Consider the following 26,837-nt stretch of genomic DNA (forward strand, 5'->3'; position numbering starts at 1 on the left):
TTGAGGTGACTCTAGAAACCTCTTCAGTGGCAAGAGACTTAAGTCTTTTGTGCACATGAAAATTCCACCCGTTTAATTTAAACGGGTTTTTAAACTAAATTAAACCAGTTCAAAACCCTGCATAGATGCCCTTATTTTAGTTTGAGGGGTTTGTTTGCTTGCTTAAACCTGTTCTAATCAACTTAATCTATATATAAAGGCAAGTTAATATTGATTTTACTGTGTCCGCACACCCTTCTGTATTAGTTTAACTAAGGGCTTACCTACATGGCAAGTTACTATGCAGCAAGCCAGGGTGCGAGTCTACAGTGAACCAGCTTGCTGTGCAGTAATGTCCCATATGGACACTGCTCCAGCATAGTGGAAGTCTTAGAGTGCAGCTTAGCACATCATCTGTTTCAAAGCTGGTGCTCTGAGATGGGCACCCGGGCTTGCCACACAATAACTCCCTGTGCAGACAAGCCCTAAATCATTTTTGAATCACACTTTTAGTTAAACTGGTGCAACTTTGCATGTAAAGAGCCCTTCTTACTCATGGGCCTATTACTGAATAGTATAATCAAATCTTACACATTTTTCCATTCAATTCTGTGCAGAAAATATGGGGGTGGGGGAAGTTGACAACCACTGTCACTTTGCAGCTCCATGCATAAAGTTATTTAGCATTCCCTATGTGATGTGATCTCTGTATTTCACATTTAAATGTGTATTGATACAATACATATATTGTCATATGCGATTGTTCCTTCCATAGACTCTGTCACCTACAGACCGTTAGACAGAGTGCTGTTTTCACATATACCCAGAGAATATAGTTGACTTCTTACCAGCACAGTTTGTATTTAGGCTTTTAAATTTCATAAGTGCTCAGTGCCCATTGACCTCACTTTTGAAAATCAAATCACTTATTTAGGATACTAATAAAGCTTTAGGAGACTTAGCTTCAGATATATGTGTGTTAAAATCCTGGCAGTATTTGTTTTGCTGTTTATCTGTGGAAAATTCCAGGAATGTGTCAGTGATTTGTTATCACTTTTCTCTAGGGAATTCCTGACCCAGGGTAGTCTTCCCCTGTCCCTGAGGCCTGCTTCTGACTCTGCATCTCTGTCTTTTCTCACTTCTATTTGTGTAAAAAGTGTACTTATGGACACAGAAGTTTCAGCCAATAGAATGGTTGATTTTCAACCTTAATTACTCCACCTCACTATTCAGAAGTCTCAGTAAATTCACAAACCACACATGGACTGTTGCATCATGTCTCTGAATTAATCTCCATCCAGGACATACTGGTTTCTTGACATTACAGAGTAAGTTACGAGTTTAGATTAATCCAATTCAAGCTATAATATACAAGGTTGCATCCATCACAGCTGGAGAACCCAGCAGGACAGTCAGGCCCTTTTGGATGGATCATCTTGTTTGACAAACAATGCACAGCATTGGCCTCTTGTGAAAACAAGCGTCCTGACCAAGATTCCAATGTCTAAATCTCCTAATCATGTTTTGTCCTTTTTACCTTAGTTAAACCAATTTATTGGTGCAATTAAGTAGAATAAGGTGGTGGTGAAGCACTGGAATGGGTTACCTAGGGAGGTGGTGGAATCTCCATCTTTAGAGGTTTTTAAGGCCCAGCTTGACAAAGCCCTGGCTGAGATGATTTAATTGGGGTTGGTCCTGCTTTGAGCAGGGGATTGGACTAGACGACCCCCTGAGGTCTCTTCCAACCCTAATATTCTGATTCTATAATAGGTGTAAGGTCTTGATTCTCTTACAGGACTCATATTTCCATGGGAAACTCTCCTATATTCCTATCTGAACTACGGATGACATTTCTTAGTAATTTACATGCTATTTAGGTTTCCACTAATACATAGGAATTAGTGAATCTCTGTCAGACTATGGTCATCTGTTTCATAAAACTCATTCCACTGAAATCCCAAAATAAGGGATTCATTATGTTCATTATACTAAACTAATGATTTCCCTTCAACGGCGAGGTGACTTGTAGACTTCAGTTTCCAGAATCTCTTATTTCTGATGACAGTGAGCTCAACCATTGGAATGAGAAACTTGAGACCACAATTATAATTTTTGTACCATTAAGGGGGACTACAGATTGGACAACTATTCCAATAAGATTTCCTTTCTTATTCATACCAATTTCACCAATGGTTAAAGGGGGCTAAGATTTATAAAAAACTAAAGCATACTAAAACTGTTGGTGTGTCCATTCAGCTTTGGTCTTTCTGACACAGCTTCAATTAACAAATTTCCACGAGAACAATGTAAAGATGGGGTCTGAGCTTTGTTCATAGTAATTCTTGATAAACTCCAACTTCACAGTTCTGAGGTGATTCTCTAGGTCAGTCTGCTTGAAATAGGATTTCTGCATTCATTTACAAATCATTACTGTCTAGACTCACTCTCAGAAAGTCTGGTTTGGGGACACAATCTGGCTGAGTGCCCAATCTTGTGCCCCCACAAATTTTATTGATTACTGGATGTCTCTTAAATAGTTCTTTTGCGCTAGGTTCTTTGCTTAGAAGTTTCAATTTAAACAGAAAAGACTGCTTAAAGGCTGCATGTGATCGTTTCCTCTTGGCAAAAAGCTCCGGCTAATTGCTTGATCTTTTATAGAACATCCTTGAAGCTTTTAAGTTTTTAAGAGCTGGGAACCTATTGCAATTGGTACCTATATGGAGAAAAAAGTTCCTGTAAATTGTGATGATGTTCTCTGAAATGATACATTGTAATAGACCCACCTTCACTCATGCACTTTCCCAGTAAAGTTGCAAATTCGTGCTTGTATTCTCTTATGCTGACACCTTTTGCTTAAAGATGGAACTGATGGTTAGCCAGCATTATGGAACAACATGCCACCTTCTTCCCTAGAATTTTATACCTATAGGAATTCTGCCAGTCACAGACTCAAAGCATGGACACAGAGCGTTGATCTGTTACAACATACTTTCAGAAAACAGTTAATGGTAAGTAATTCTCTCTTCCTGGCACATCGCTGTGCCCCCTATGCCCTGCAACTCCCCTCTTCTCTATGTCCTTAATCCATATTCCCAGCTTTCCCATCTATCCAAGATCGCACCAATTTTTTCAAGATTAAAAAACATTTCCAAGCTAATTTTTCTCCACTGCCCACTCTTTCCACCATTTCCTCCCGCCCAACAGCCTTAATTTCAGTCTTGTAAAATGGCTCTCTTGGTGTCAATCTCTAACCCTTCAGTCTGTCTCCTCAGCTCCATCCATTCTCACCTCCTAACTTCTGTCTCTTTATCTCGTTTAGCTATTTTCAAGCCTGATTTTGTATCCCCTATTTTTAAAAAGCCTCCCTGGACCTTGCATTGCTTCTCCAACTACTCTCTCATCTCCTTATGCATGCCATCTATTTCCAGGGCCCTTTACTTGCTTCTAATTCTTGTGGATCTCCTACAGTCTAACTCCTGACCTCTCCATTTTACCAAAAAAGTTGCTCCATATTATATTAAGAAATCATTTGACAAATATAATTGAAACATACCTAATTTTTTATAATTTTTTTGTTGCGTTTAGAAGCTCCGACAAAAAGATTTTCAATTTTAGGTACAGCTAAACGTGTCACATTTCTGCCGAGACTGCCCTAACTCCAACATACAGGCATTATGTAATCTGTCCATATTTGAAGAGATGTTGAGTCTGGTGCAGCTGTAGATTTAAAAGATTTATATTTTGTCCTCTATATTTTATAGTAAAAAGTAAGATTTTTGTCCAAGGTAATATTTTGTTATATGATCTAGGGTTCCACAAGACCCCATCCAGTATTTTTTAAATCCTCCTTAAAATCTTTAAATCAATGCTGCATGCCCCTATATTATTGGGAAAGAGGTTACAGTAAAGGATGTGTTGCCCCATGAAACATGCAGACCATCTATTGAATCATATCACTAGCAATCCTGAGGGAAGGGGTTTGGGAAGGAAATGAACTGATGTCTACATGGAATTACTGTACTGGGGACTTTTGATTTGACAAGAGTTTTAATGGATTCAAATATAGTTGAAGTAAAGGTGGTGATAACTGAAATAAATTGTGGTCACAATTCAGTGAACCGAGCCAGCACCACAAAAACACCCTCCATAACATAATAGTTTAAAAAGCAGCTCTTCTCTGGAAAATGGCTGGAAAAATTGCACCTTTCTATTCAGCTGATCTAGTACTCTGTGTGTATTCAGAGTAATATTTTTTAGGTCCAGAAAGGACCCTTATGTTCATCTAGTCTGACTTCTTGCATAATATGGGCCATATTATTTCATCCAGTAATTTCTCTATGAAGCCCATAACTTCTGGGTGAAGTAGAGCACAATTTTTATTCTGCTAATGCTGACTCACTACATTTGTCCTATTTTTTTTTTTATTATTATTATTCCTGTTGACACTGGGAGAGGAAGCCGAATTCTATCCCAGCTCGCCCATAATCAGTGGAATTGTTTACAGATTTCCAATTGCAGATTCTTTATTGTTGATTGATGTGTCAGACAGGAAGAACAAAGGTTGACTACGGCTATGTCTACACTACAGACCTTACAGTGGCGCAGCTGTAAGGTCTCCTGTGTAGCTGCTCTATGCTGATGGGAGAGAGGTCTCCCGCTGGCATAATTAAACTACCCCAACAAGTGGTGGTAGCTATGTTGACAGGAGATGCTCTTCCACTGACAGTGCTGTCTAGCACTTTTGTCAGTGAAACTTATGTTGGTTAGGGGGTGTCTTTTCGCACCCCTGACTGAAAAACATTTTGCCGAAAACAGTGCTAGTATAGACAAAGCCTTAGAATGAGTTTGCATGGCTGGCAGTGAGAGAGACACTTTTATTTGTAAACTGATCAGATTTGGAAGTCATTGGAAGACAAAAAAAACAGGTAACTCCACAATGTCATTTTTAGAGTCACTTGCATAGTACAACTGCCCTATAATTTAACTGATAGTCTTTTCACAGTACATGCCTAGGACTGACCTAGTCTAAGGGGTTAAACTGCTACACTGCAATTCACCAAGCAGTTCTGTGGATATAACTAGCCAGATTTTTTTTATAATAAATCCTGTAGTCTCCATACTGTAGGTGCCACTTCATCTGCTTCCCCCGAGGAATACAATTCACAACCACTAAAAAAATAAGAACCTTTGAGAGCATTATTTTCTGGTGCCTCTGCCTCCCAGTCTAATTCCTTGGGCAGTGCAACCACACAGTACTCTCTTGAGGCTTATGGTAAAGCCATGATTTAAGCCTTTGAATTCTATAAATGCTTGTTTCTTTTGCTTGAGGTCATGAAAGGCTGTAGGAATAGTCTGATTGCCATAACAGGCTTTTAATTACAGACTACAAGCAGAGGCAAGAGTGAGCATGATATGGTTACTTTGCACTCCAAGAATATTTGAAATCTTTTAAATTGTTGACTTGGAAATATTGTATTTCTCAGAAAATTGTATCTCTTATAATAAAGAGATCAACAATATTAGTGCCACCACAGTTGGAGGGCAAGGACTGGTTTGGGACAGCACAGTTTTAAAGGAGGATAAGCAGCTTTTTCATTTTTAAGTCATTTTAGTGTGGGTTTTTGTTGCCAAATTTTGTCCATTAAGCACTGAAATCTAAAAAAATGTAGGTATTTGTAAAGTTCAGTTTTTAATTGCTCGCTTCTTTTTCATAGGGCCTCTTAATCCTGTTGGACTGTCTTTGCTGGGAGGATTTGCAAGCAGAACTGCTGAGTACTCCATGACCCCAATTCAAATACCACTTCATGGAAGCACCCAAGTCTAACTTCAAAAACCACGTATTTTCAAGATGAATGCATCTATCACCTAGTCCCTCATAATATGTACTACTGTTAATGCACCTGAAATAGACCTCATTGCAGTAATACTAAACATTCTGCATCAGAACTAGAAACAGTCTTTCTATAGGCTATAGTTTAAATTCAGCAAACTGCTACTGGTTTTGCTGTAAGGAAGTGTATTGTGTGTAAGGAAGACTCCTGAAATTGCAATTTCATGCTGTTTGCCTGAGATTGCTGAAGTGAGACGTATCTTTCCTTATGTGGGGCTTTCTTGCATTGTGAATAGGAAACTAATAGTTTTCACTTGCAGAGCTTCCTTCAACTCATCCCTTTTTGGGGGCAGAACTTGGCCAGCCCTGGATCTGACAGGCTGCTTGGAACATAGAACTTGCAGATCTGAGGGATTCAGTTGATGATAGAGCCATCTCTATATAGATGTCCTGTAATTGAGCACTGGTTCCTCGCCCCCTTCCCCACCAAAGCATGCACCAGTAAGGTTCCAGAAGCTGCTGCTAAGGGATTTTCCTGAGGAGACTGCTGCTTATCACTCCTTGGAGAACATTGGGATGGTCAGACTATCGAGCGGAAGAGCAAGTAAATTAAAGCTGTCTGGGTTCAGCAAGCAAATGATTCCTGATTTCCCATTGAGTTGGTGGGGTTACCTTGGCCCAACCACATACACATGCCAAGCTTTATATTTGTGGAGCACCTGTGGAGGGGTTTCCTGGGGTCAGGGAAAGGTGGAGATGAAGCCACAGAGACTGGAATCCCCACTCGGATAAACAGACCAGTAATTGACTCCACTGGAAGTGGAGAAAAGAAGTAGGCCCGCTGTTAGGGTCATGGTGTAATCTGCAGCTCTGCTCTTCCCAGCAAAAGGTGTCCGTGTGGAAAGACCAAACAGAACAGTTGTAAATGTGAGACATTTATGCAGCCATTTCTATTACTTGGAACACATTTAATACCTGAGTGCAGCATTGTACATACTAAGCTTTGCTTGAAGAACAAAACATTTTTAAAAGTTAGTTGTAAAATGTACTGCATAATCACAGTAGTATTTAGGAAAGAATTCTACTATATTTGTGTTCATTGTAAATCTCATAATTCAAAATATATTTCAAATAAATGTACCAATATAATCAGGTAGTTTTGTTTTTTAAAATGTGTACTGTGTAATAGGTGCAGAAGTTCTCTGGTGATGCACAGGTAGCTATAAGATAAATCAATCCGTGTGAGCGGCAGAGCTAAAGGTAGATGATGGACTTGTTCTGACCAGCACAACAATCATACAGTAGAAAGAAGTGGGTTAGGGACTTCTAGTATCTGTTTATAAAGTAAAAAAACTAGTAAAGATCTCTTTAGTTGTGCCCTTTGAAAAAAGAAACAGCATTTTTATATATATATATGTATATATACACACACACACACACACACACACACACACATACATATTAGGGATGTCAAACGATTAAAAAAATAATGGCGATTAATCGCACTGTTAATAATAGAATACCATTTATTTAAATATTTTTGGATGTTTTCTACATTTTCAAATATATTGATTTGAATTTCAACACAGACTGCAAAGTGTACAGCGCTCACTTTATATTTATTTTTTATTACAAATATTTGCACGGTAAAAAAACAAAAGAAATAGTATATTTCAATTCACCTCATACAAGTACTGTAGTGCAATCTCTTTATCATGAAAGTTGAACTTACAAATGTAGAATTATGTACAAAAAAACTGCATTCAAAAATAAAGCAATGTAAAATGGTAGACCCTGCAAGTCCAGTCAGTCCTACTTCTTGTTAAGCCAATCACTCAGACAAACAAGTTTGTTTACATTTGCAGGAGATAATGCTGCCTAGTTCTTGTTTACAGTGTCACCTGAAAGTGAGAACAGGCGTTCGCATGGCCCTGTTGTAGCCAGTGTCGCAAGTTATGTACGTGCCAGGTGTGCTAAAGATTCATATGTCCCTTCATGCTTCAACCACCATTCCAGAAGATGTGTCCATGCTGATGACGGGTTCTGCTCGATAACAATCCAAAGCAGAGTGGACCGACGCATGTTCATTTTCATCATCTGAGTAAGATGCCACCAGCAGAAGGTTGATTTTCTTTTTTGGTAGTTCAGGTTCTGTAGTTTCTGCATCGGAGTGTTTCTCTTTTAAGACATCTGAAAGCATTTTCTACACCTTGTCCCTCTCAGATTTTGGAAGGCACTTCAGATTCTTAAACCTTGGGGTGAGTGCTATATCTGTCCTTAGAAATCTCACATTGATACCTTCTTTGCATTTTGTCAAATCTGCTGTGAAAGTGTTCCTAAAATGAACAAGTTCTGGGTCATGATCCGAGACTGCTATAACGTGAAATATATGGCAGAATGTGGGTAAAAGAGAACAGGAGACATATAATTCTCCCCGAAGGAGTTCAGTCACGAAATTAATTAATCCATTATTTTTTTAACAAGCATCCTCAGCATGAAAGCATATCCTCTGGAATGGTGCCCGAAGCATGAAGGGGCATATGAATGTTTAGCATATCTGACACGTAAATACTTTGCAACGCTGGCTACTAGAGTGTCATGTGAATGCCTGTTCTCACTTTCAGGTGACATTGTAAATAAAAAGCAGTCAGCAGTATCTCCCGTAAATGTAAACAAACTTGTTCATCTTAGCAAGTGTCTGAACCAAGAAGTAAGTCTGAATGGACTTGTAGGCTAAAGTTTAAATTGTTTTGTTTTTGAGTGTAGTTATGTAACAACAACAAAATCTAGATTTGAAAGTTGCACTTCATGATAGAGATTGCACTACAGTACTTGTGTTACATGAATTGAAAAATACTATTTCCTTTATCATTTTTCCAGTGCAAATATTTGTAATAAAAAATATAGTGAGCACTGTACCCTTTGTATTCTGTGTTGTAATAGAAATCAATATATTTGAAAATGTAGAAAAATATCAAAAATTTAATAATTTTCAGTTAGTATTCTATTAACAGTGCAATTAATTTTTTAATTGCAGTTAATTTTTGGAGTTAATCACGTGAGTTAATTGCGATTGATTGACAGCCCTACTACACATACATACACACACTCTTGCTATTTCTACTTTTAAATACCTGTTAAAAAGCAGTGATGGCTATCATGAATGGGTCCAGATAAAGAAAATTACTTTCCTAGAGCTCAAGTATCAGGGGAAAGCTTATGCCCAAATAAATCTGTTAGTCTTTAAGGTGCCACCAGACTCCTTGTTGTTTTCCTAGAGCTGTATTATATAGCAAGCTTCAGCTGCTTCTTAGCTCCTTGATTTTTAGAAAACTAATTCTTGTCTCTCCTAAGCCAGAAACCCGCACAAGATACAAAGGTTATGTGACTAGGCACCACTCTTTTTTAGTCAGACCTGCAGTGTTTCATGGAAACGTTGTTTTCCCCAGGAGTGTTTCTCTGGTACAGGATGGAATAGCTAGACAGACGCACCCAGGTTCAAGTCCCTGCTCTGAATCAGGCAAAACACGAGCTTGAACGTGGGTCACCCACATTGCTGCTGGGTGCCCTAATAACCAGGCTATTCTGGGCTTGTGCTGGCTCACTATTTATATGATTTTTTTTTTTCAAAAAAATTTTTAAAAGATCTGTTTCAGAATGAAAATTTCTTACCTCAAAACTTCTTGCAAAAAGGAAATATTGTCTTCTGGCCACCCAAGTGACAAATGCTAGTTAGCATATGCTTGGCTAGTTTCCATATTAAACTTTCATATTACTTCATTAATATTTATTCATTAAAAGCAGATTTTGTTTGTCATCAGTTTCATCCAAAAGCTTCCTGGGTGACCCAGCAATATAAAAATACAGGCAATGCCTCCCCATTAGATAAATAAAATTGGCTCATCTGGACACTACCAGGCAATAATCAAATTGGGTCACTTTCTAATGGCCAGAATGCAAAAATACTTTTCAAATACTTTTTTCATTTTTGTGAAATGCTCAGCTGACTCAGAATGGCTTTGCTTTAAAATTTGGTAGGTACAGTACATGGTCCTGCATGAGGGATGTGGGCTTTGCTTTGAACAAGGGAGTGGCGTGAGCTAGTGATTTAAGACCAGAATGTAGTCATAGAAACTTTTGATTTTGACCGCACATCCCAGTCATGTTTTGGGCCTTCCTTCTTTCACTTCCTATCTGTAATGGGGTGGAGTACTGGTAAGTCACAGCTGGGAACGTTCTGAAGATTACTCTATAAATGGTAGTACAATTCCTTGAAACTGGAAAGGGCTTGACAAGCTAAATATTGGTTGAAGAAATTTGGTTTTGGAATTTTATAGCTTTTTGAAAATCTGACTCAAGCACCGTATCTAGTCCTTATCTTTAGAAAGATGCATCAGAATCGAGTGTACAGAATGTTCTCACTACCATTTCTAGCTAGAGAATGGAATGTGTATGTCTACTTAATGCCATCCTTTCTTAGATCACATGTTGTGTAAAGAGAACATACTTTTATTTAAAACCCATTTCCCATAGCAAAAACCTGCAACTTTTTTCTGTGGCACCTGCCAAGCATTAATTAAAAAAAAAAAAAGACACATGCACCTTAACCTCCAAAGGCAATAGGTTAAGGCCAGTGAAAAGATATCCTTTCTGCCACTAATGTTGCTTTGTCTCATTTTATATAATACTTCATATCCGCTTGACCTGTTGTGGTCTAGAGCAGTGGTTTTCAAACTTTTTTTTTTTTCTGGCGACCCAGTTGAAAATTGTTGATGCCTGCAACCCAACAGAGCTGGGGATGAGGGGTGTGGGGAGGGGCTCAGGGCTGGGGCAGGGGATTGGGCTAGAGAGGGTCAGGGCTTTGGGCTGAGGGGTTTGGGGTTCAGGAGGGGGCTCTGCATTTGAGGGGGGGTTCAGGGCAGGGGATTGGGGTACTGCCTTACCTCTGCCAGCTCCCGGTCAGCTGGTGTGGTGAGGCGGATTTCCCAGCTGTCTTGGCACCATGGACGCGCTGCGCCCTGGAAGCATCCAGCAGCAGGTCTGGCTCCTAAGCAAAGGTGCGCAGGTAGCTCTGCGCTGCTCTTGCCTGAGGCACCGCCCCCCCACCCAGCTCCCATTGGCCAGATACTGGCCAATGGGAGTGTGGAGCTGGTGCTTTGGGTTGGGGGCAGCGCTTGGAGCTCCGTGGCCCCCTGCCTAGGAGCCGGACCTGCTGCTGGCCACTTCCGGGGCACAGCGTGGCCTTGGAACAGGTAAGAATGAGCCTGCCTTAGCTGGGCAGCACTGCCGACGGGACTTTTAACGGCCTGGTCAGTTGTGCTGACCAGAGCCGCCGCGACCCAGTGCCTTACATTCCACGACCCACAATTTGAAAACGACTGGTCTAGACAGATGAGGTAGTTATGTTTCAAACTAGTGTGTCCAAACCACAAGTGAACCCCACTTGTGAGGGCAGGCAATGCTGCACGACTTCCATGTCTGCCCCAATCCTCTCTTCCCACGCATTCTGCAAATTTATCCCTGTTAATATGGACAGAGGGTGTGGTCAGCTTTCCCCCAATGCAGCACCATGCAGAGGCTGCGAGCTCAGGCAAGCAGCCCGTTGTTCCAAGCCTCTCTCTCTGACTCTCAGCTCAGCTACAGAAACTCTTGCTGATATGGAGGTATAGCTCCATTTCAAAATAGACTCATTCATTTTAAGGCTTAGAAGCAGCCTCTGTGAGCTAGTCTGACCTCAACCAAGCATAGCATTTCCCCAACTGATTCCTGCATCAAGCCCATGACTTTAATTGAACTAGAGCACATTTTTTATATCCAGCCTGGATAGCGAAGACTTCAGTTGATGGCAAAATCTCCACCTACCTACATAAGTTTCAGTAATGAGGGTTAAATCTGCAGCTTATTTCCAGTCAATTGGTTTAGCTTCAGCATCTAGCCACGGGAGTGCTGTACCTTTGTCTATCAAATCGGATGTAGGTTCTACTAGCCTATGCCAGTGAGCGATCAGTGTTACCCAAAAGAGCCACAGTAGTGTGAATTCATGATCTAATTAACTTTTTTTAATATATATTTTCTCACAGCAAAATGACTGATCCAGTATTCTTTCATTAAATAGTTAAACAACATAGTAAAAGCAGTCTGATTGGTTAATAATTAAAATCTCAGTCTTTTAATAGCATGTGCTGCAAAGAGCTGCAGGAGGCACATTAAATAGACACTTGCAGCTCACAAGCCTCAGGCTGAGCATCGCTCTTAACCTTTGTTCAGGTAAATGGATTTGAGTTTTCCTGGATTCTCACTGTCCGGCTTTCCAGAAATTGAATAATTTTTGTAGTTCTCATTTGAATCATTTAAAAAACAATGACTAATTGTGCCGTGTGAACACCAGGGCTGAGCACATTTGAAAATTCTACTCTACAGTTGCTGGGGCACCTGGATCCAATGCATTCTCCTTTGCCAAAGAAAATGTGTAGAGGAGCTTTGCAATTAGCTTGGAATTTTGTCCTGCTTTCTAGAGACTGTTTCCTGTTGACTTTTGAATGCACCCTACCTTGAATGCACTAATGAGATTTTTGTGTTGAACAAATTGTAGGCTGCAGCCTGATTTCAGTGCCCAGGAGGAAGTCTTTTTTGTAAGGATCCCAAAAGCACCACCCAGGGAAATATTAGTATTTCCATCCTTAGTGTCTCTACTGTAAATACAACCTAGATTACTGTGTAAAAGTAGTCTGATTATTACTATGTTAAACTTTGGGGCAGGGACTGGGGCTCTAGATTGACTGCTGTTAACACCTCTCTTGAGTGAGCATGCCAATACTGCAGAACACACAAACTGCACCAACCACTTTTAGGAGCAGCTGATGAGTTGTGCTAATTTGAGCTGTAGCCCTGATGGACCAGCCAATTCAAATTTTAAGCACCACCACACTTGCATTAAGGTTCTGTGTGGACAGGACTTGAGTTGGGGACAATGCTTGAGTTATGATTTGAATTAATCTTATAGTGAGGAAAGCCCTGAGTGTTCCTAGATGTTGTGTAGAGGCCTGGCAGTGCTCCACTCCCACTTGGTGCCTCTAGGTGAGCTTGAGGTAGCCCAAACAAAAAAGTGCCTCCCCCCTCTCACCCATGGTGATGTGCCTGTTTGGATGAAAAATAATACACTAAAGTTCTTTATCTCCTTTTCCCCCTCCCCCAGCTTGATACAAGTGAAAGCCTCTGAGAAGCAGAATTTATTTGACATGAACACAGCAACTCAACCTTTGAAGTCCGTAAAGAAGTGCCTTAATCAGCCCACTGAGTGGAATGTGAATTTTGCAACGGTATCTCTTGCCAATTGTAAAGTTTTTAACCAAAATCTCAAAACTGATGAGAACAAATAGATTGCAGCTATTCTTGCACTATTATTTTGTACATTGTTTTTCTTCTGCTGAATCATAAGCATTTATTAAATTGATCTTGAAATGATCTCTTGTGATTTGGCTTTATATTAAAATCATTAGCATTATTCATTTTGATGTACTCTTTGTATGTTTTTTACATGAAGGTTTGCATTTGACCATTATGGAATTTTGCAGTACAAATCTCATATCAGATGTTTCCCTTTTAATAGTATTTCATGGGGGGGCGGGAGGTTATGTTCTTTTAAGTTTAATTATATAAGTATCCCAGTTTTATTTTTGTGCATGAAAGTTAATATATTTTGTGACATGGGTCACTAACTGTAAAGATTTATGTCAATGATTCAGAAACAATTCTGTAACAGGTGGAGACTGACTACCTCGAAGCAAAGCAGTAAAAAGATAAGGCAAAGATGTATAAAATCTACAGAACAATCAGATTGCACAGTATGTTTTCCTTCTCTAGGGGGTTGAGGGTGGGGTTTATTTTCACTTATCCTGAGAACGTGTCAATATTTAAAAATTAGTCTAAAAGAAAGGCAGGAGAAATCTCTTGAAAGATTGTCATTCAACCCTGTATCTGCACTTTTTTTTTATTGATGTTTCTGATAAGTGGTCTATTTTGTTTTGTTTCTATGAATTTTCCTGTCACCAATTAAAATGGATGTAAACACATTTCCAGTTAATTGCTTTATTGCATTTTAGAATTAATTTCACACTTCAACCTCTTAAGCCGATGTAAATGTTTCCATTTTATTACCTAGTAGACATTTTTATCAAGCCTAAATCATAGCCTCAGCTATGGTTATTTGACATGTCTAATAAAAATTGTAGTGATAGTAGTGTGCTGTTACATTAGTTACTTAGAAGAAACCTATACTACACATTTCCCTTTTCTAGATGCACTTATTTTATGGACAGAGCAAAGATTCTTTCTTGGTTCTATATTATCAAGGATGGAGAACTCAGTGAGAGTCAATAGCCTGGAAGAAGTGTCCTTCAATGACAGTATCTATTTATAAATTTTAGACAACGAAAGTGTCCTGGTTGTTTGCAGCACTGACTCACCCTCTTGGAATGTAAGGGGGAAGGCTTTAAAGGTGCAAGCCCTGGCATTGGAAACCCCTTTCTCCACACAGCAGGCAAGGCAGCACCAACCATCTCTCCCTTTGATGTGTGACTATCAGGTGGGGTTTGAACCTGCTGTGGGCATTGTACTAGTCGCTTCTTTTTTAGGGGGCTTGGGAAAGAATTTTTTCCCTCACCACCATATTGGTGTCAGTGGAGTGGTTTTTTTTTTTTTTTGCCTTCCCCACAGCAGGGGTTAAGGAACATCTATTAAACATCTAACTACAAGGAGAGACCCTGTAAAAATGGATTCTGCCAGGGCAGAGAGCAGACCCCGGGGTGATGTGCTTATAGCAACCTGTGTGGCCTTTTGTACCAATTGCAGCTTATTGGGTTGTGATTTCATTCCTAGATACGAATTACAGGAAATCAGGTATACAGGATTTTTCTCCTCTAAACAAATATCTACTCAGCCTGAAACTAGCAATGTTGTTTCAGATATCACCAGTGTACTACATCAAGACACTCTCTAGCAGGTATTAAGATACTTCAAAGCAGATAAAAGAGCCACACCCAGCATCTGCCCTATTTTTTCTAAATAGGACTTTCAGAACTTCAACAGTGTAACCTGACTGCCAAAGCTTGTTTTCTTAACAGTAATCACCTGGGGTGGTGGGAAGGGAGAAAGTGTTGAATCACATCCCTCTCCTAACAGCCCTATTTTGTCCTTTGCTAAAACAGTAGTTTTACAAATCACCCATGTACATCCTTACCAACCTAAGTCCTATACTGCATGGGGAAGCCTGCCAACATCTTCCAGAAAGAACAAACAAGTCCTTGCAAAAAAATTATGGCACAAAAGTGGATGTTCACAAAGTGAACCTTCAGCGCACAGAATCTATGAGGAAATCCATCCATTTATCAATTTCTATCCAAATCACAGGTTTCAAAATTCTATAGAAATGGATAAAATATTGCATCAAAGAAAGGTTTACAAGCTTTCAAACAGTACCAGCAAGAATAACTAACCCCAAGTTCCAGAGCCACTTACAGGCAGAAAGATGTCTGGCAACAACTGAAAGACATGCAAAGCTGCAATGGCATCAATTCTACTTTGTTTGTGTTCTGTAAGCAAATCCTAAAATCCTATAGTTAGTGCCCGAAGACGCAGGGAAGGTCTATAACAAGTTGCTTCCTCTTTTCTTCCCCTATACATTTTCTGAGAAGCAGGGGAAATGTGATTTGGAATAGATAAAAGCCACAAATCAAGTTTTAGTAAGACTTTATACTTTTATTACACAAACAGAAAATATGCATCTAACTAAGGAGTGATTGTCAATATTAACACTAATTTAAAATACTGTAAGGTTCCTGGGAACTTCATGTTTTTAAAACAACTATAGAAAGATTTAAAAAAAACTGGATTGACAGTGAAACAAAACATTTTTGTAAGTCTGTTGTGAAGAGCTGGCTTTCGTGAAGGACATCTGTCTCTCGCTCGCTCTCATCTTCAATCGTCTGCTTCTACATTCAGAAGCTTTGAGAGATTCATTCGAGTTTTCTCGAGTGCTGCTGTTTTTGCTCGTCTTGAAGGTCTTGAACTTGGCAATATAACTGGTTCTGGAACTTCATCACCACTAAACAAAGTTTCAAAATGGTCACAAAAAAGTTGTAAGCAAATTTAAATGTAAATGCATTGCCTTGAAACCACTGAATAATAAACTACATTCTTTATTGTAGACACTGCACTGGATATAGGTTGCAAGTTTATTTTTAAATAGTTATGTATCAATTAGAATACGTGACCACCACAAAGGGATAACTAAAGGTTAGTAATTAAAGTGTGTGGAAAACAGCAAGATTAGCTTTTAGGAGCTATCAACATAAAACAAATTGTTTAGATAAATTAAAGGGCCTGATCATATTGAAGTTAATGGGTCACGTGCTTGACCAGAGGCAGATGTGGGTCCATGGTTAGAGTTAAGATACCACGGATAACAGCATTGCGTAATGGGGTGAAGTGAATGGCGTTCAATTATTTATTGCCAAATGTTGGTTTCTAAAGTTTCAGTTTACAAATTAAAAAACTAAATAGCAACAAGATAGTAGCAATTAGTGTAGCAGAAGTAACATTACAAACCCCTCCCTACATAGCTGTTACACAAGAACAAAACTGGAAGATATACTGGAAAAAAATTAATGCAGGTTGGATTTCTTAGCTTTGAGTCTTAGCTATTAAAGAAATTGTTTTATTTCCTTATTTTTTTCTTAACTAGTACTTCTGAAGGAGACTGAACATTTCTGGACAGCTTTTACTTATTTTTTATTACCCTTGTTGAGAAGTCTGGAATTAATTCTGTAGAATATATAGTCAACATGTAGTTTATCTTCTGTGCTTGGAACATCTAATTTTAAAAAGGAAGGTCATAGGGATGAAAGGGTTTGAATTAAGTTTGCTTGCGAGAAAGAAGGAAGGAAGTTAGAGTGGCAGGAGGGACGTTGTGCATTCATTACACAAGACTGTTTACCTTTCACTGTCAGACGCTACCATTTTACGATTTCTTCTTGTGTTCACAGACCTAGCCTCTGTGTTTACTTTTCTCTGCCCTAAAACACAAATGAAAGTTACCCATCACCAGAACAATGACAATGTGCCTTTTGTTCAAACAACCTTCACATCTTAGAACTCCTAGAGACTTTTCACTTCTTCAATACTACTTTTCCTAAACAAACTTCCCTCACCATACATGGATAGTTCATTACACTAGTGACTCTCAACCTTTTCAGACTACCGTACCCCTTTCATGACACCAGCACTATTGTGTGGTAGTCCAAAAGTAGACCATTTGAAAATGACTATTAAGTCAAGGATGTTATAGTGATAAGAACTGTTTCATAAACTCTGTCAGAGATGATGTTTTATTTACTTTTTTTTTTTTAAATCTAAAAGGCTTTAAAGCAAATTATGCTACAACAAAGATATTTTTGCTGCAATTCCTATAGGGCTTACTTTAAATTTAAAAAAAAATATTTGTAGCGGTTAATGTTAAGCTACAAAACTTATGTCATCTCATACCTCTAGTAGCTTTGCTTCTTGTAGATTTCTGCTTTGTAGGTGCATTATCTTTATGTTCATTAACAGGACTTTGATCAGCTTCTTTATTCTTTCCTGTGTAACAGAATAGCGTATCAGGCCAATCATAACAGATGTGATCTTTATATACTAATGCTGAAAATAAACTAAACAAACCTCTGCCGTCATTTTTTAAAATTTCAGTCATTTTTAATTTAGAAAAAATAGGAACAAACACTAGCAACCATTGCAAAGTGTGGTTTTCTTTACAGCAGTGTGCTCAAACTTTTCCAGTTGTGTCCCTCCTTACCAGTAACGGAATCTGCCTGCCCCCTCTCCTCCCTCCAATTACTGCACAGTCAAGGTTTTCTTAGCAGCAGAGCTTGGGCTGAAGGCGGAGTTGGGGATTGAGAAGGAGCTGGGTTGGGGGGCATAGCACTCCCTTCCTGCCCCCCCACCCCCCGTGGGGGCTCGCCACAGCCCCACACCCTCCTAAATATTCCTCTGCATCCCCCTGGGGGGGGCACACCCCACAATTTGAGAACCACTGCTTTACAGGATGCAAGAGCGCTCTCTGCAAGAAAATATGTACTGAAATGCAGCATCTCCCTTCCTCTTTGTGGGAACTTCACACTGGAAAGAACGAACTGTTAGCCAGCAGTAGGCAAAGGCTGTTATCCCACAGCTGGAGGAGGGAGCCGGGGGGGGGGGGGGGGGGAGAGAGAGGGAGGGTACACAACCTAAACAAAGGAGTCACTACCAGCTCCCCCTACAATGAATATGCAAAGATGAAAACAGCTGAAATTGTTATACATATTTTGTGACACAGCTCTGAATTAAATTTGTTTTAGTCTATCAGCCCCACTGAGCTGACTGCTGGAGCTTAGTACTCTGAAATGATGAAGTTCAGGCCCTGAAGTAAGCCACTAATAAAGCAGCAGAAAGGAAAAGCCAACTGAGTGGTCTTCAAGTCAGCTTAAGACAGTTGCTTAGCTATTTAGATAGGAAACGGATCAAGACCAGTTCCTAGAAGGATTTCCAGACTCCTTGTCTGAAGGGGTGCTAACAGATCTGGGTTACTGATAGCATAGGAACTGCAAGTGGTCCACCTGCTGCCTAAACGGTACAGAGGGTGGGTAGCTTCCTGCTGCACAACTACAAGTGCAAAGTCTAACTCCAGATGCATAAGCTAACACTGAGAAGACACATCACTGCGAACATATCACTACAATAACAATTAGTCTGAAAAACATAAGAAATCTCTTTTGAGAAAAACTGCAGATATGAAAAGAACTCCAGTCCAACAAGCAAGAAAAGGAACGAAGAACTTGAAAACTAGTGAAAACTTTTAAACTCAGTAGGTTTTCAGGCTAGTTAGTAGACATTAGTATTCAACAGATAAGTGATTATTCAAATCTGCTGAAGAAAGCCCACCTGGTTAGTGTAACATTTATTTGGGTATTAATAGACTGTGAAGAGAATCACTAATGGAGAAGTGTGTAGCAATTCTCACACAAGAGGAATATGGAAAATGAAAGGGAAAACAGCAGAGAAGCAGGTAAAAAGCTAGAAAAAAACCAATAGGTTAAAATAGTCCATTTTCAAAAGGGTAAGAATGTACACTTTACAACTTATATTTGTTACTTTAAAACTTTTCATAGTAATGAAAAAATATATACACACCCCACCCACATTCAGGGACTCATTTATTCTCTTGTTAGCCATACTTTCACTACATTACCTTCCTCATTTGGATTAACATGCTCAGATGTTGTGGTGCCAGTTTCCTGTTCTACTTCAGAGCGGTCTTTGTCTATATCATTTCCTTTGCTTAAATTTATCTTGAATTTCTCAATCACTCTTTGACACAACTTATCTTTGACCTTCTGTGGGTAGAAATGTTTCATATTAATATTGCTTAATTCTGAAACAGCTCAGTTTCTACATATCTTCTAATATAGGATTATCCACGAAATCCTGGCTTTCTGTATCTGAGAATCATGCACCCCTCACTATAGCAAATTCGACTAGTACCATATTTTGTATGGAGATAAAACACTCTAAATTATGGATACTAACACACTAGGTAAATTATTTAAGAAACAACAGAGTGGATCAGTTTAAAAACCATAGTGGTTACATAGCAATTTAGATCAAGAATAAAAAAACTATTTAGGTCACCAGCATTAATCCTTTGTTCATTTTAGAATTAGTGGCCAAAATAAAAGGAAGGCTATTGATCAATAATCTGAATTCTTCAAGATGAGTCCCTGCACATTCACACTAATGGGAGGTGTATCTGCAGTGCAACAAGCTATTGGAACCTTTGAAAGCAATGCCTGTTGGGGCACCTGTGTGGCTCTGAACATTTCAGAGACCATGTAAGGGCCTGGACCTTCTTGAATCCCATCATAGCTCTGTGATCATACGAGAGCTCCAACCTAAAATCCCCAATTTATTTGGTAAAAACTACAATGTACAAGGTACTAAGAGTATAAATGTTTTCTGCTATTAAGACCTAGGAAAGCTTCCAGGTCTGCATATAATCTCTGTTGGAAGGAAATGAGGCAGTTGGGCACCCTAGCTCTTTTATACCGTCACCTTTGGTCATTAAGAGCTGTAGGGGTAGGAAGAAGTGCAGGCATCACAATGGGCAGGGCTTCCAGAAGGTTCCATCAATTTGGTGTACTGTGGTGTAAGCAGGGGGCCAACTCACCAACCAGTGTGTCAAATAAAGCTGCCAACAGCAATAGAATGGCAGTCCCTTTCTTCCAGCATGAGTTTATTTTTCAAAATCCAAACAGTACAACTCAAAGCAAAACAGATAAACCAGGTTCTGATGCCTGGCCCTCCCTGAAGCCTCTTCCTCAAAAGGCTTCTGCCACAGCCCACAGCAGATATCTCCAGCCAGATCTTCCACCTAGTTGGTGCAGAGAACCCTTCCCCCCCATTCCCTGATCATGGTCTTCTGGAAAAGACTTCCTGCTTGCTGGCCTTTTATCTGAGGACAAGGTGACCTACTGGCCATCGCCTAAGCCCTGGCCTCAAACCCCCTACCTGGAAGGCAACTAGTACCAGGTGGGGCTAAGCCCACATCCCTTAAAAGGGCCATCCCACCCCATGACACACAGGTAATAGTGTAATACCACAATAGTCCTAAGGCCACTCAAAGAAGGCAAATTAGTTCTCATTACTGGAAGGGTAATCTGAGGGGGAAAGGAGTCCAGGAGAGCTGGCTGTATTTTAAAGAAGGCTTATTGAGGGCGCAGGAAGAAACCATCCCAATATGCAGAAATAGTAAATATGGCAGGCAACCAGCTTGGCTTCACAGAGAAACCTTCGGTGAGCTTAAACACAAAAAGGAAGCTTACAAAAAGTGGAAACTTGGACAGATGATAGGGAGGAGTATAAAAATATTGTTCATGCATGCAGGGGTGTAATCAGGACGGCCAAAGCACAATTGGAGTTGCAGCTAGCAAGGGATATGAAGGGTAACAAGAAGGGTTTCTACAGGTATGATAGCAACAAGAAGGTGGTCAGGGAAAGTGTGGGAACCTTACTGAATGGGGGAGGCTACCTAGTGACAGATGATCTGGAAAAAGCTGAAATACTCAATGCTTTTTTTGCCTCGGTCTTCACAGACAAGGTCAGCTGCCAGACTGCTGCACTGGGCAGCACAGTATGGGGAGGAGGTGAGCAGCCCTCAGTGATGAAAGAACAGGTTAAGGACTATTTAGAAAAGCTGGACATGCACAAGTCCATGGGGCCAGATCTAATGCATCTGAGGATGCTGAGGGATTTGGCTGACGTGATTGCAGAGCCATTGGCCATTATCTTTGATAACTCGTGGCGATTGGGGGAGGTCCCGGACGATTGGAAAAAGACAAATATAGTGCCCATCTTTAAAAAAGGGAAGAAGGAGAATCTGGGGAACTACAGACCAGTCAGCCTCACCTCAGTCCCTGGAAAAAACATGGAGCAGATCCTCAAGGAATCCATTTTGAAGCACTTGGAGGAGAGGAAGGTGATCAGGAACAGTGAACATGGATTCACCAAGGGCAAGTCATGCCTGACTAACCTGATTGCCTTCTATGAGGAGATAACTGGCTCTGTGGATATGGGGAAAGCGGTGGAGGTGATACAAATCCATGGGGCCGGATGCACTGCATCCGAGGGTGCTAAAGGAGTTGGTGGAGATGTGATTGCAGAGCCATGAGCCCTTGTTGCCAAGAAGGCTAATGGCATATTGGGCTGCATTAGTAGGAGCATTGCTAGCAGATCGAGGGAAGTGATTATTCCTCTCTATTCGGCACTGGTGAGGCCACATCTGGAGTATTGCGTCCAGTTTTGGGCCCCCCACTACAGAAATGATGTGGAAAATTGGAGAAAGCCCAGCAGAGGGCAACAAAAATGATTAGGGGGCTGCGGCACATGGTTTATGAGGAGAGGCTGAGGGAACTGGGCTTATTTAGTCTGCACAAGAGAAGAATGAGGGGGGATTTGATAACAGCCTTCAACCACCTGAAGGGGTAGTTCCAGAGAGGATGGAGCTAGGCTGTTCTCAGTGGTGGCAGATAACAGAACAAGGAGCAATGGTCTCAAGTAGCAGTGAGGGAGGTCTAGGTTGGATATTACAAAAAACCTATTTCACTTGGAGGGTGGTGATGCACTGGAATGGGTTACCTAAGGAGGTGGTGGACTCTCCATCCTTAGAAGTTTTTAAGGCCTGGCTTGACAAAGCCCTGCCTGGGATGATTTAGTTGGGATTGGCCCTGTTTTGAGCAGGGGTTGGACTAGATGACCTCCTGAGGTCAATTCCAACCCTAATCTTCTATGATTCTATTCTATAGTCCAAGTTGTAAAGGACTATCTTCAATTTTATTTACATGTGATAAAATAAGCTGCAGCACATCTATCGTAAACCTTACTGTGATGACATGAAAAACATGGCACGTTGCTTCAACTTATTGCACTGGTTGAAATGGTTCATTGTATTTTAACAACATAGTTCATAGTGATCTCAGCCCACAGATTTACTCATTTTTAATTAGATTTGTTTAAAATATAACTATCCTGATTAAAACAAAAATAATTCCATCCCGATTAGTATTATAGTTTACACAGATTCTTTGTTAAATAACTAAAAAACAAACTATGGAATACTACTGGGATACTAAATTTTTAGCTATTAAAAAAGTACCAAGAGCAATGTAACACAATTTATTTGTATACTACCTACCTCAAGGATCTCATCAAGTAGAACCAGAAGATCTTTTGTGAAATATTTGCTGAGTTCTAATGAACTCAAGGCTTTCGCATAAATACGAACATCTGGTGCAGTTGGGTCTATCAAGATCTCATTGCAGATTTTCACGGCTAAGCTATCATGCACTGTTAAATCCTGGAAAAATTGTAAGAATATTCTGAAAGTTGGTTGAAAGTTATTTACATGAGAAGACCGTGTAATGTACCTAACGTAAGTATCCAATCAGCTATATTAAATGGCAAAAAGTAAAGTTTCTCAAAAAGCAGCATTTTAAGTATGTGTGCCAATTTATGTACGTGCGCGCGCACACACACACACACACACGGGAGCAAACAATAACCGCTGGTAAATTAAGTACGGTGGTGTTGCTTTAGCCACATGAGCCACATGCTTTAGCTACAGACAGGTCACTTGGGATGATCTCTCTCCTTCCCTCTTATGCAAGAGCCTCAAAGGGAGAAATCTTCACAGAGTGATAGCAGTAGCTGGGTTGTTGGGATGCAATCTCTAGCCACAAACATCAAAGTAGCACCCCATCAGCCATAATCTACATACTTGGTAATCCTGGGACTTTTTGGCCTGAGGATTCAGTCCACTTGGTCTTGTCAGGTCCACTAACAGTTCAGAAACATTAGCAATATCTACTTCAGCCAAGGGTGAAGATGCAGGAGCATTAAACAGTGTTCGCAGAGTTGGAAGAAAGGCTTCCTCAAAACATTCCTGATTAGTCCTGTTTTAAAAGAGGCAAATGCTAGTAACACAAAACGAAAATGTGATCAGAAGTTCATCAAAGCCTCAGCTCAGAACTAGCACAGTGTTTTGTGGGGCCTCAGTAGACCCAAACCTTCCAATCCCATCCTAAGGATTGGGGCCCACCATGGACCAGGGGTCCTGTCTGTTTGCTGGATCAGTAAGAAGGCCCTGAGCCAGTTTAAATCCAGGTTATTTATCCAACAATCCTTTCTCTGTCTGTTGGTCCCTGAAGAATCCAGTTCGCAACTCTCCAGAGTTCGAGGGCAGAGAGGGGTGGCTTCAAAGGGATGATAACCAAGGAAGTACATTAGCATCCCCCTATTAGAGAAGGTACATTCAATGCCACAATAGCACATACATAATTGCATTTTTAATAGTGGTGACTCTGGAACAAAGAATGACCTTGACTTGGTGGGATATACCGTAAGACTAACGTTCAAAGATAAAGATTTCAGACTCCTCTTGCCAATATAAATGCAACCAGAGAATGTGTCTCAATAAGACCAGATAACCTGCTCACATGTAGAAGAACTAATCACAGAGGTCAGAGCCCATTATTCCAGATTGCAGGACACTGAAGACATATATCCTAGTTTCACTTTGATACTGGACTCAACAGAAGTTACGTGAAAAATTATCCTCTCAATAAAGTGACTTATTCCTGCTCTTGACAGAGTAGTGATAGGAAATTAAGGGTTTTTTCCCCACCACAATTTCCCTCTCCCCACCCCCAATTAATTCAACTGTCCTTTTAGTAGTCTAACAGAAACTTTAAATTCACTTTTTATTGTAAAAAATAGATTAGTAACTATTTAATATTCCCAATTTAGCTTTTATACTAGCTAGCCACAAACTGCCACTCAAAGAGTAGCCAGTCATATTTTTTCAGTGGCAGAGAAGGAAAGGAGGGGAGTTTAAGTCTGCCACATTTTTGTTGTGTTTATTTAAACCTCACCTTTCCCTCTCCCCAACCAACCTCCCTCTGCCCCACAAAAACAAATAGCAGATTCAGGATTTTCAATACAGGGTAATTTAATTATTTAAAACAGGAGCCCAACTGTTTCCTCTACACAGCTGCTGAGCACTAAGGTCAGTTTGTCTGTTTCCTTTTCAAGTTCCACTGCTAGTGTTCCTTCAGTGACATTTCAATGCCTGGCTGCAGTGCTCAGCAGCATAAACAAGTAAAAATAATTCTGTTTATATTATCTCTTCCTTAAGAAATTCAATAAAGAGTTGGATCAGAGCTCCCAAAGCAGTTTCACAGGCACCAGTATAAAAAAAAAAAAAAAAAAAAAAAAAAAAAGACAAAAGGAGATAAAAGGGAATTTCAAAAGACTAGAAGAGATTTATTCCACTCCAACCCTCACTGCACGTCTTAAACATCGGCACGGTTATCTCACTGTCATAGTAATCTATGCGCAGATAGAGGAATCTGCTGACTCAGTTAAAGAACATTTCTATGAGCAATTGGAACATCTAGTATGCACAGTCTTGCCACATGATGATCTCGTGATCCTGGGTGACCTAAATGCAGTTACGGCTCCCTGCAAACCAGATTTGAACAGGTCATTGGTCATTATGGTTCAGGCACACCCAATGATAATTCTCGCCGCTTGCTTACATTCTGTGCCTCCCAGAATCTTTCCATTCTTGGGTCATGGTTCAAGTGGTGACGCATACATCAGATGTCATGGATCTCTCACGATGGCGTCACTCAGACAGAGTTGGACCACATCATTACACGCGATAGACGTCTCTTCGCCTCCTGTAGAGTATATCATGGTGCGGAATGCACGGCAAACACAGATCACCTTCTAGTGGTCACCTGTACGGTGTAGATGCTCCAATGAGCAGGTAAATCCTCTGCGATGATGATTAAATTTGATATTGACACACTCCCGTGTGCCAGGTTTAGCCAACAGGTTTTGTATTGACATCAGCAACAGATTCTCAGCTCTAGCTAATCTGCCAGATGACGTGGAGGTTCCCTGGTCCCTGTTCACTTCTACCTTCAACCAATCTGCTAAGTAGACGACTGGCTATAGGCATCCAGCACGCCGACCATGGCTATCAGAGATGGCCTTCCAGATAATGAAATTGAAGTCTGCAGCCCGCCAGCGTGATAAGCGCACTTGTAATCAGCTGAAGTGAAAATTTAACACCCTGGAACTCCGTCATCGCGAGGCATATTATAATCAAGTGGTGGATGTCGTCAAATTCGGCTTAGCCAGGGGCGACTTGAAGCCAGCATTCCGTGCCATTCGTAACCTCAGCGATCAAGAGGTAGTCATTACAAACGGCATCCTGAATGATATGTCATCACATGATGACATTCTCTCACGCTGGGTGGAACATTATCGCAGTGTCCTGAACCATCTTCCAGCTGCCGCTTGTTCAGAGCTGGATGATCTGGCAGTCACTGCGGTTCCGGATCCAGACATTTGTACTGATGCACCAACGTTGGATGAAGTGACGTGTGCCATCTCTAAACTGAAAAACAGACGCGCAGCCAGTGCTTATGGCATCCCCTCAGAGCAGCTACACTATGCTGTTGATCCTGGAGCAGAATCACTTCTGGACATCTTTCATCTGGTGTGGAGAACGGAACCCTGCCAACCGCCTGGAAGGACGGTATTGTGATCTCACTCTATAAGGGCAAGGGACCGCACAGTGAATGTAAGAGCTACAGGCCGATCACCATGCTCTCCGTTCCAGGGAAGGTGTTTTTGCATGTTTTGCTGGCATGCCTGGTGTCTTTCCTACATTGGAAGCATCATCCCCAACAGTCAGGTTTTACGAGGAACAGGTTCACATTGGATGTCATTTTGGCCCTTCGCTTGTTGTCGGAGATACATCATGAGTTCAGGAAGCCCCTGCATATAGCGTATGTTGATCTTAAGGCTGCATTTGATTCAGTAGACCGTGTTGCCTTAACGAAGACCTTAGAGGGCATAGGTGTCCCTACCACTCTGCTGGACTTGATTAGAGAGCTGCATAATGGAACCACTGCCCGTGTTAGTCTGGGGAACCGGATGTCAGCGCCTTTTAAATCAGTATCTGGTGTTAGGCAGAGTTGCATTCTGGCCCCTGCACTCTTTGTCAGACAATGGATTTCATAATGCAGCATTCCGTCAGATCCATAGACATTGAAATCGATGATTTCTCACTCACAGACCTTGACTATGCTGATGATGTTGTTCTTTTAATACAGAGCCCCAACAGGTTTCGTGAGGCACTCCAGCACGTGGAGGAGTCAGATAAGATTGGTCTCCATGTTTCATGGTCAAAGACAATACTGCAAAATTTAGGCCCAGGTCCACCAGCAACTCCATCTCTTTGAACAACAAAACAGTTTCCATCTTTTGCTATTTGGGTTCTATACTTACCAGCTCCTCCAATTCTCACACAGAGGTTCTCCATTGGATTGGCATCACAGCATCTGCCATGGGCCGTTTACAATGGATATGGAAT

At 40.6% G+C, this 26,837-nt stretch overlaps 2 protein-coding genes across 8 annotated transcripts in view; one reads left to right on the top strand and one right to left on the bottom strand.

Annotated features, from left to right (window-relative positions):
• LCORL (ligand dependent nuclear receptor corepressor like) overlaps positions 1-13,881 on the top strand; it is a 167,416-nt gene extending 153,535 nt beyond the window's left edge. For 3 of the 6 annotated variants that reach the window (XM_034772414.1, XM_034772417.1, XM_034772416.1), the window contains one exon: positions 5,694-7,201. In XM_034772414.1, coding sequence (XP_034628305.1) covers positions 5,694-5,803 — 110 coding nt within the window. In that variant the 3' untranslated portion in view covers positions 5,804-7,201. Of the gene's footprint in view, positions 1-5,693; positions 7,202-13,004 lie in introns of those variants that run through there. The other 3 variants (XM_034772415.1, XM_034772420.1, XM_034772421.1) reach the window with 3 other exon arrangements.
• A 1,665-nt stretch (positions 13,882-15,546) lies between these two features.
• Positions 15,547-26,837, bottom strand: part of NCAPG (non-SMC condensin I complex subunit G) — a 42,650-nt gene continuing 31,359 nt past the window's right edge. Inside the window, exons 17-22 of one of the 2 annotated variants that reach the window (XM_034772423.1) lie at positions 23,169-23,343; positions 22,587-22,748; positions 19,089-19,233; positions 17,351-17,443; positions 16,803-16,881; positions 15,547-15,911 (exon numbers count right to left, since the gene is read on the bottom strand). In XM_034772423.1, the coding sequence (XP_034628314.1) occupies positions 15,785-15,911; positions 16,803-16,881; positions 17,351-17,443; positions 19,089-19,233; positions 22,587-22,748; positions 23,169-23,343 (781 nt within the window). In that variant the 3' untranslated portion in view covers positions 15,547-15,784. The remainder of the gene's footprint in view (positions 15,912-16,802; positions 16,882-17,350; positions 17,444-19,088; positions 19,234-22,586; positions 22,749-23,168; positions 23,344-26,837) is intronic. The other variant, XM_034772424.1, reaches the window with a different exon arrangement.

The sequence above is a fragment of the Trachemys scripta genome, chromosome 5 (assembly GCF_013100865.1).
Source record: "Trachemys scripta elegans isolate TJP31775 chromosome 5, CAS_Tse_1.0, whole genome shotgun sequence".
Lineage (NCBI taxonomy): Eukaryota > Metazoa > Chordata > Testudines > Emydidae > Trachemys > Trachemys scripta.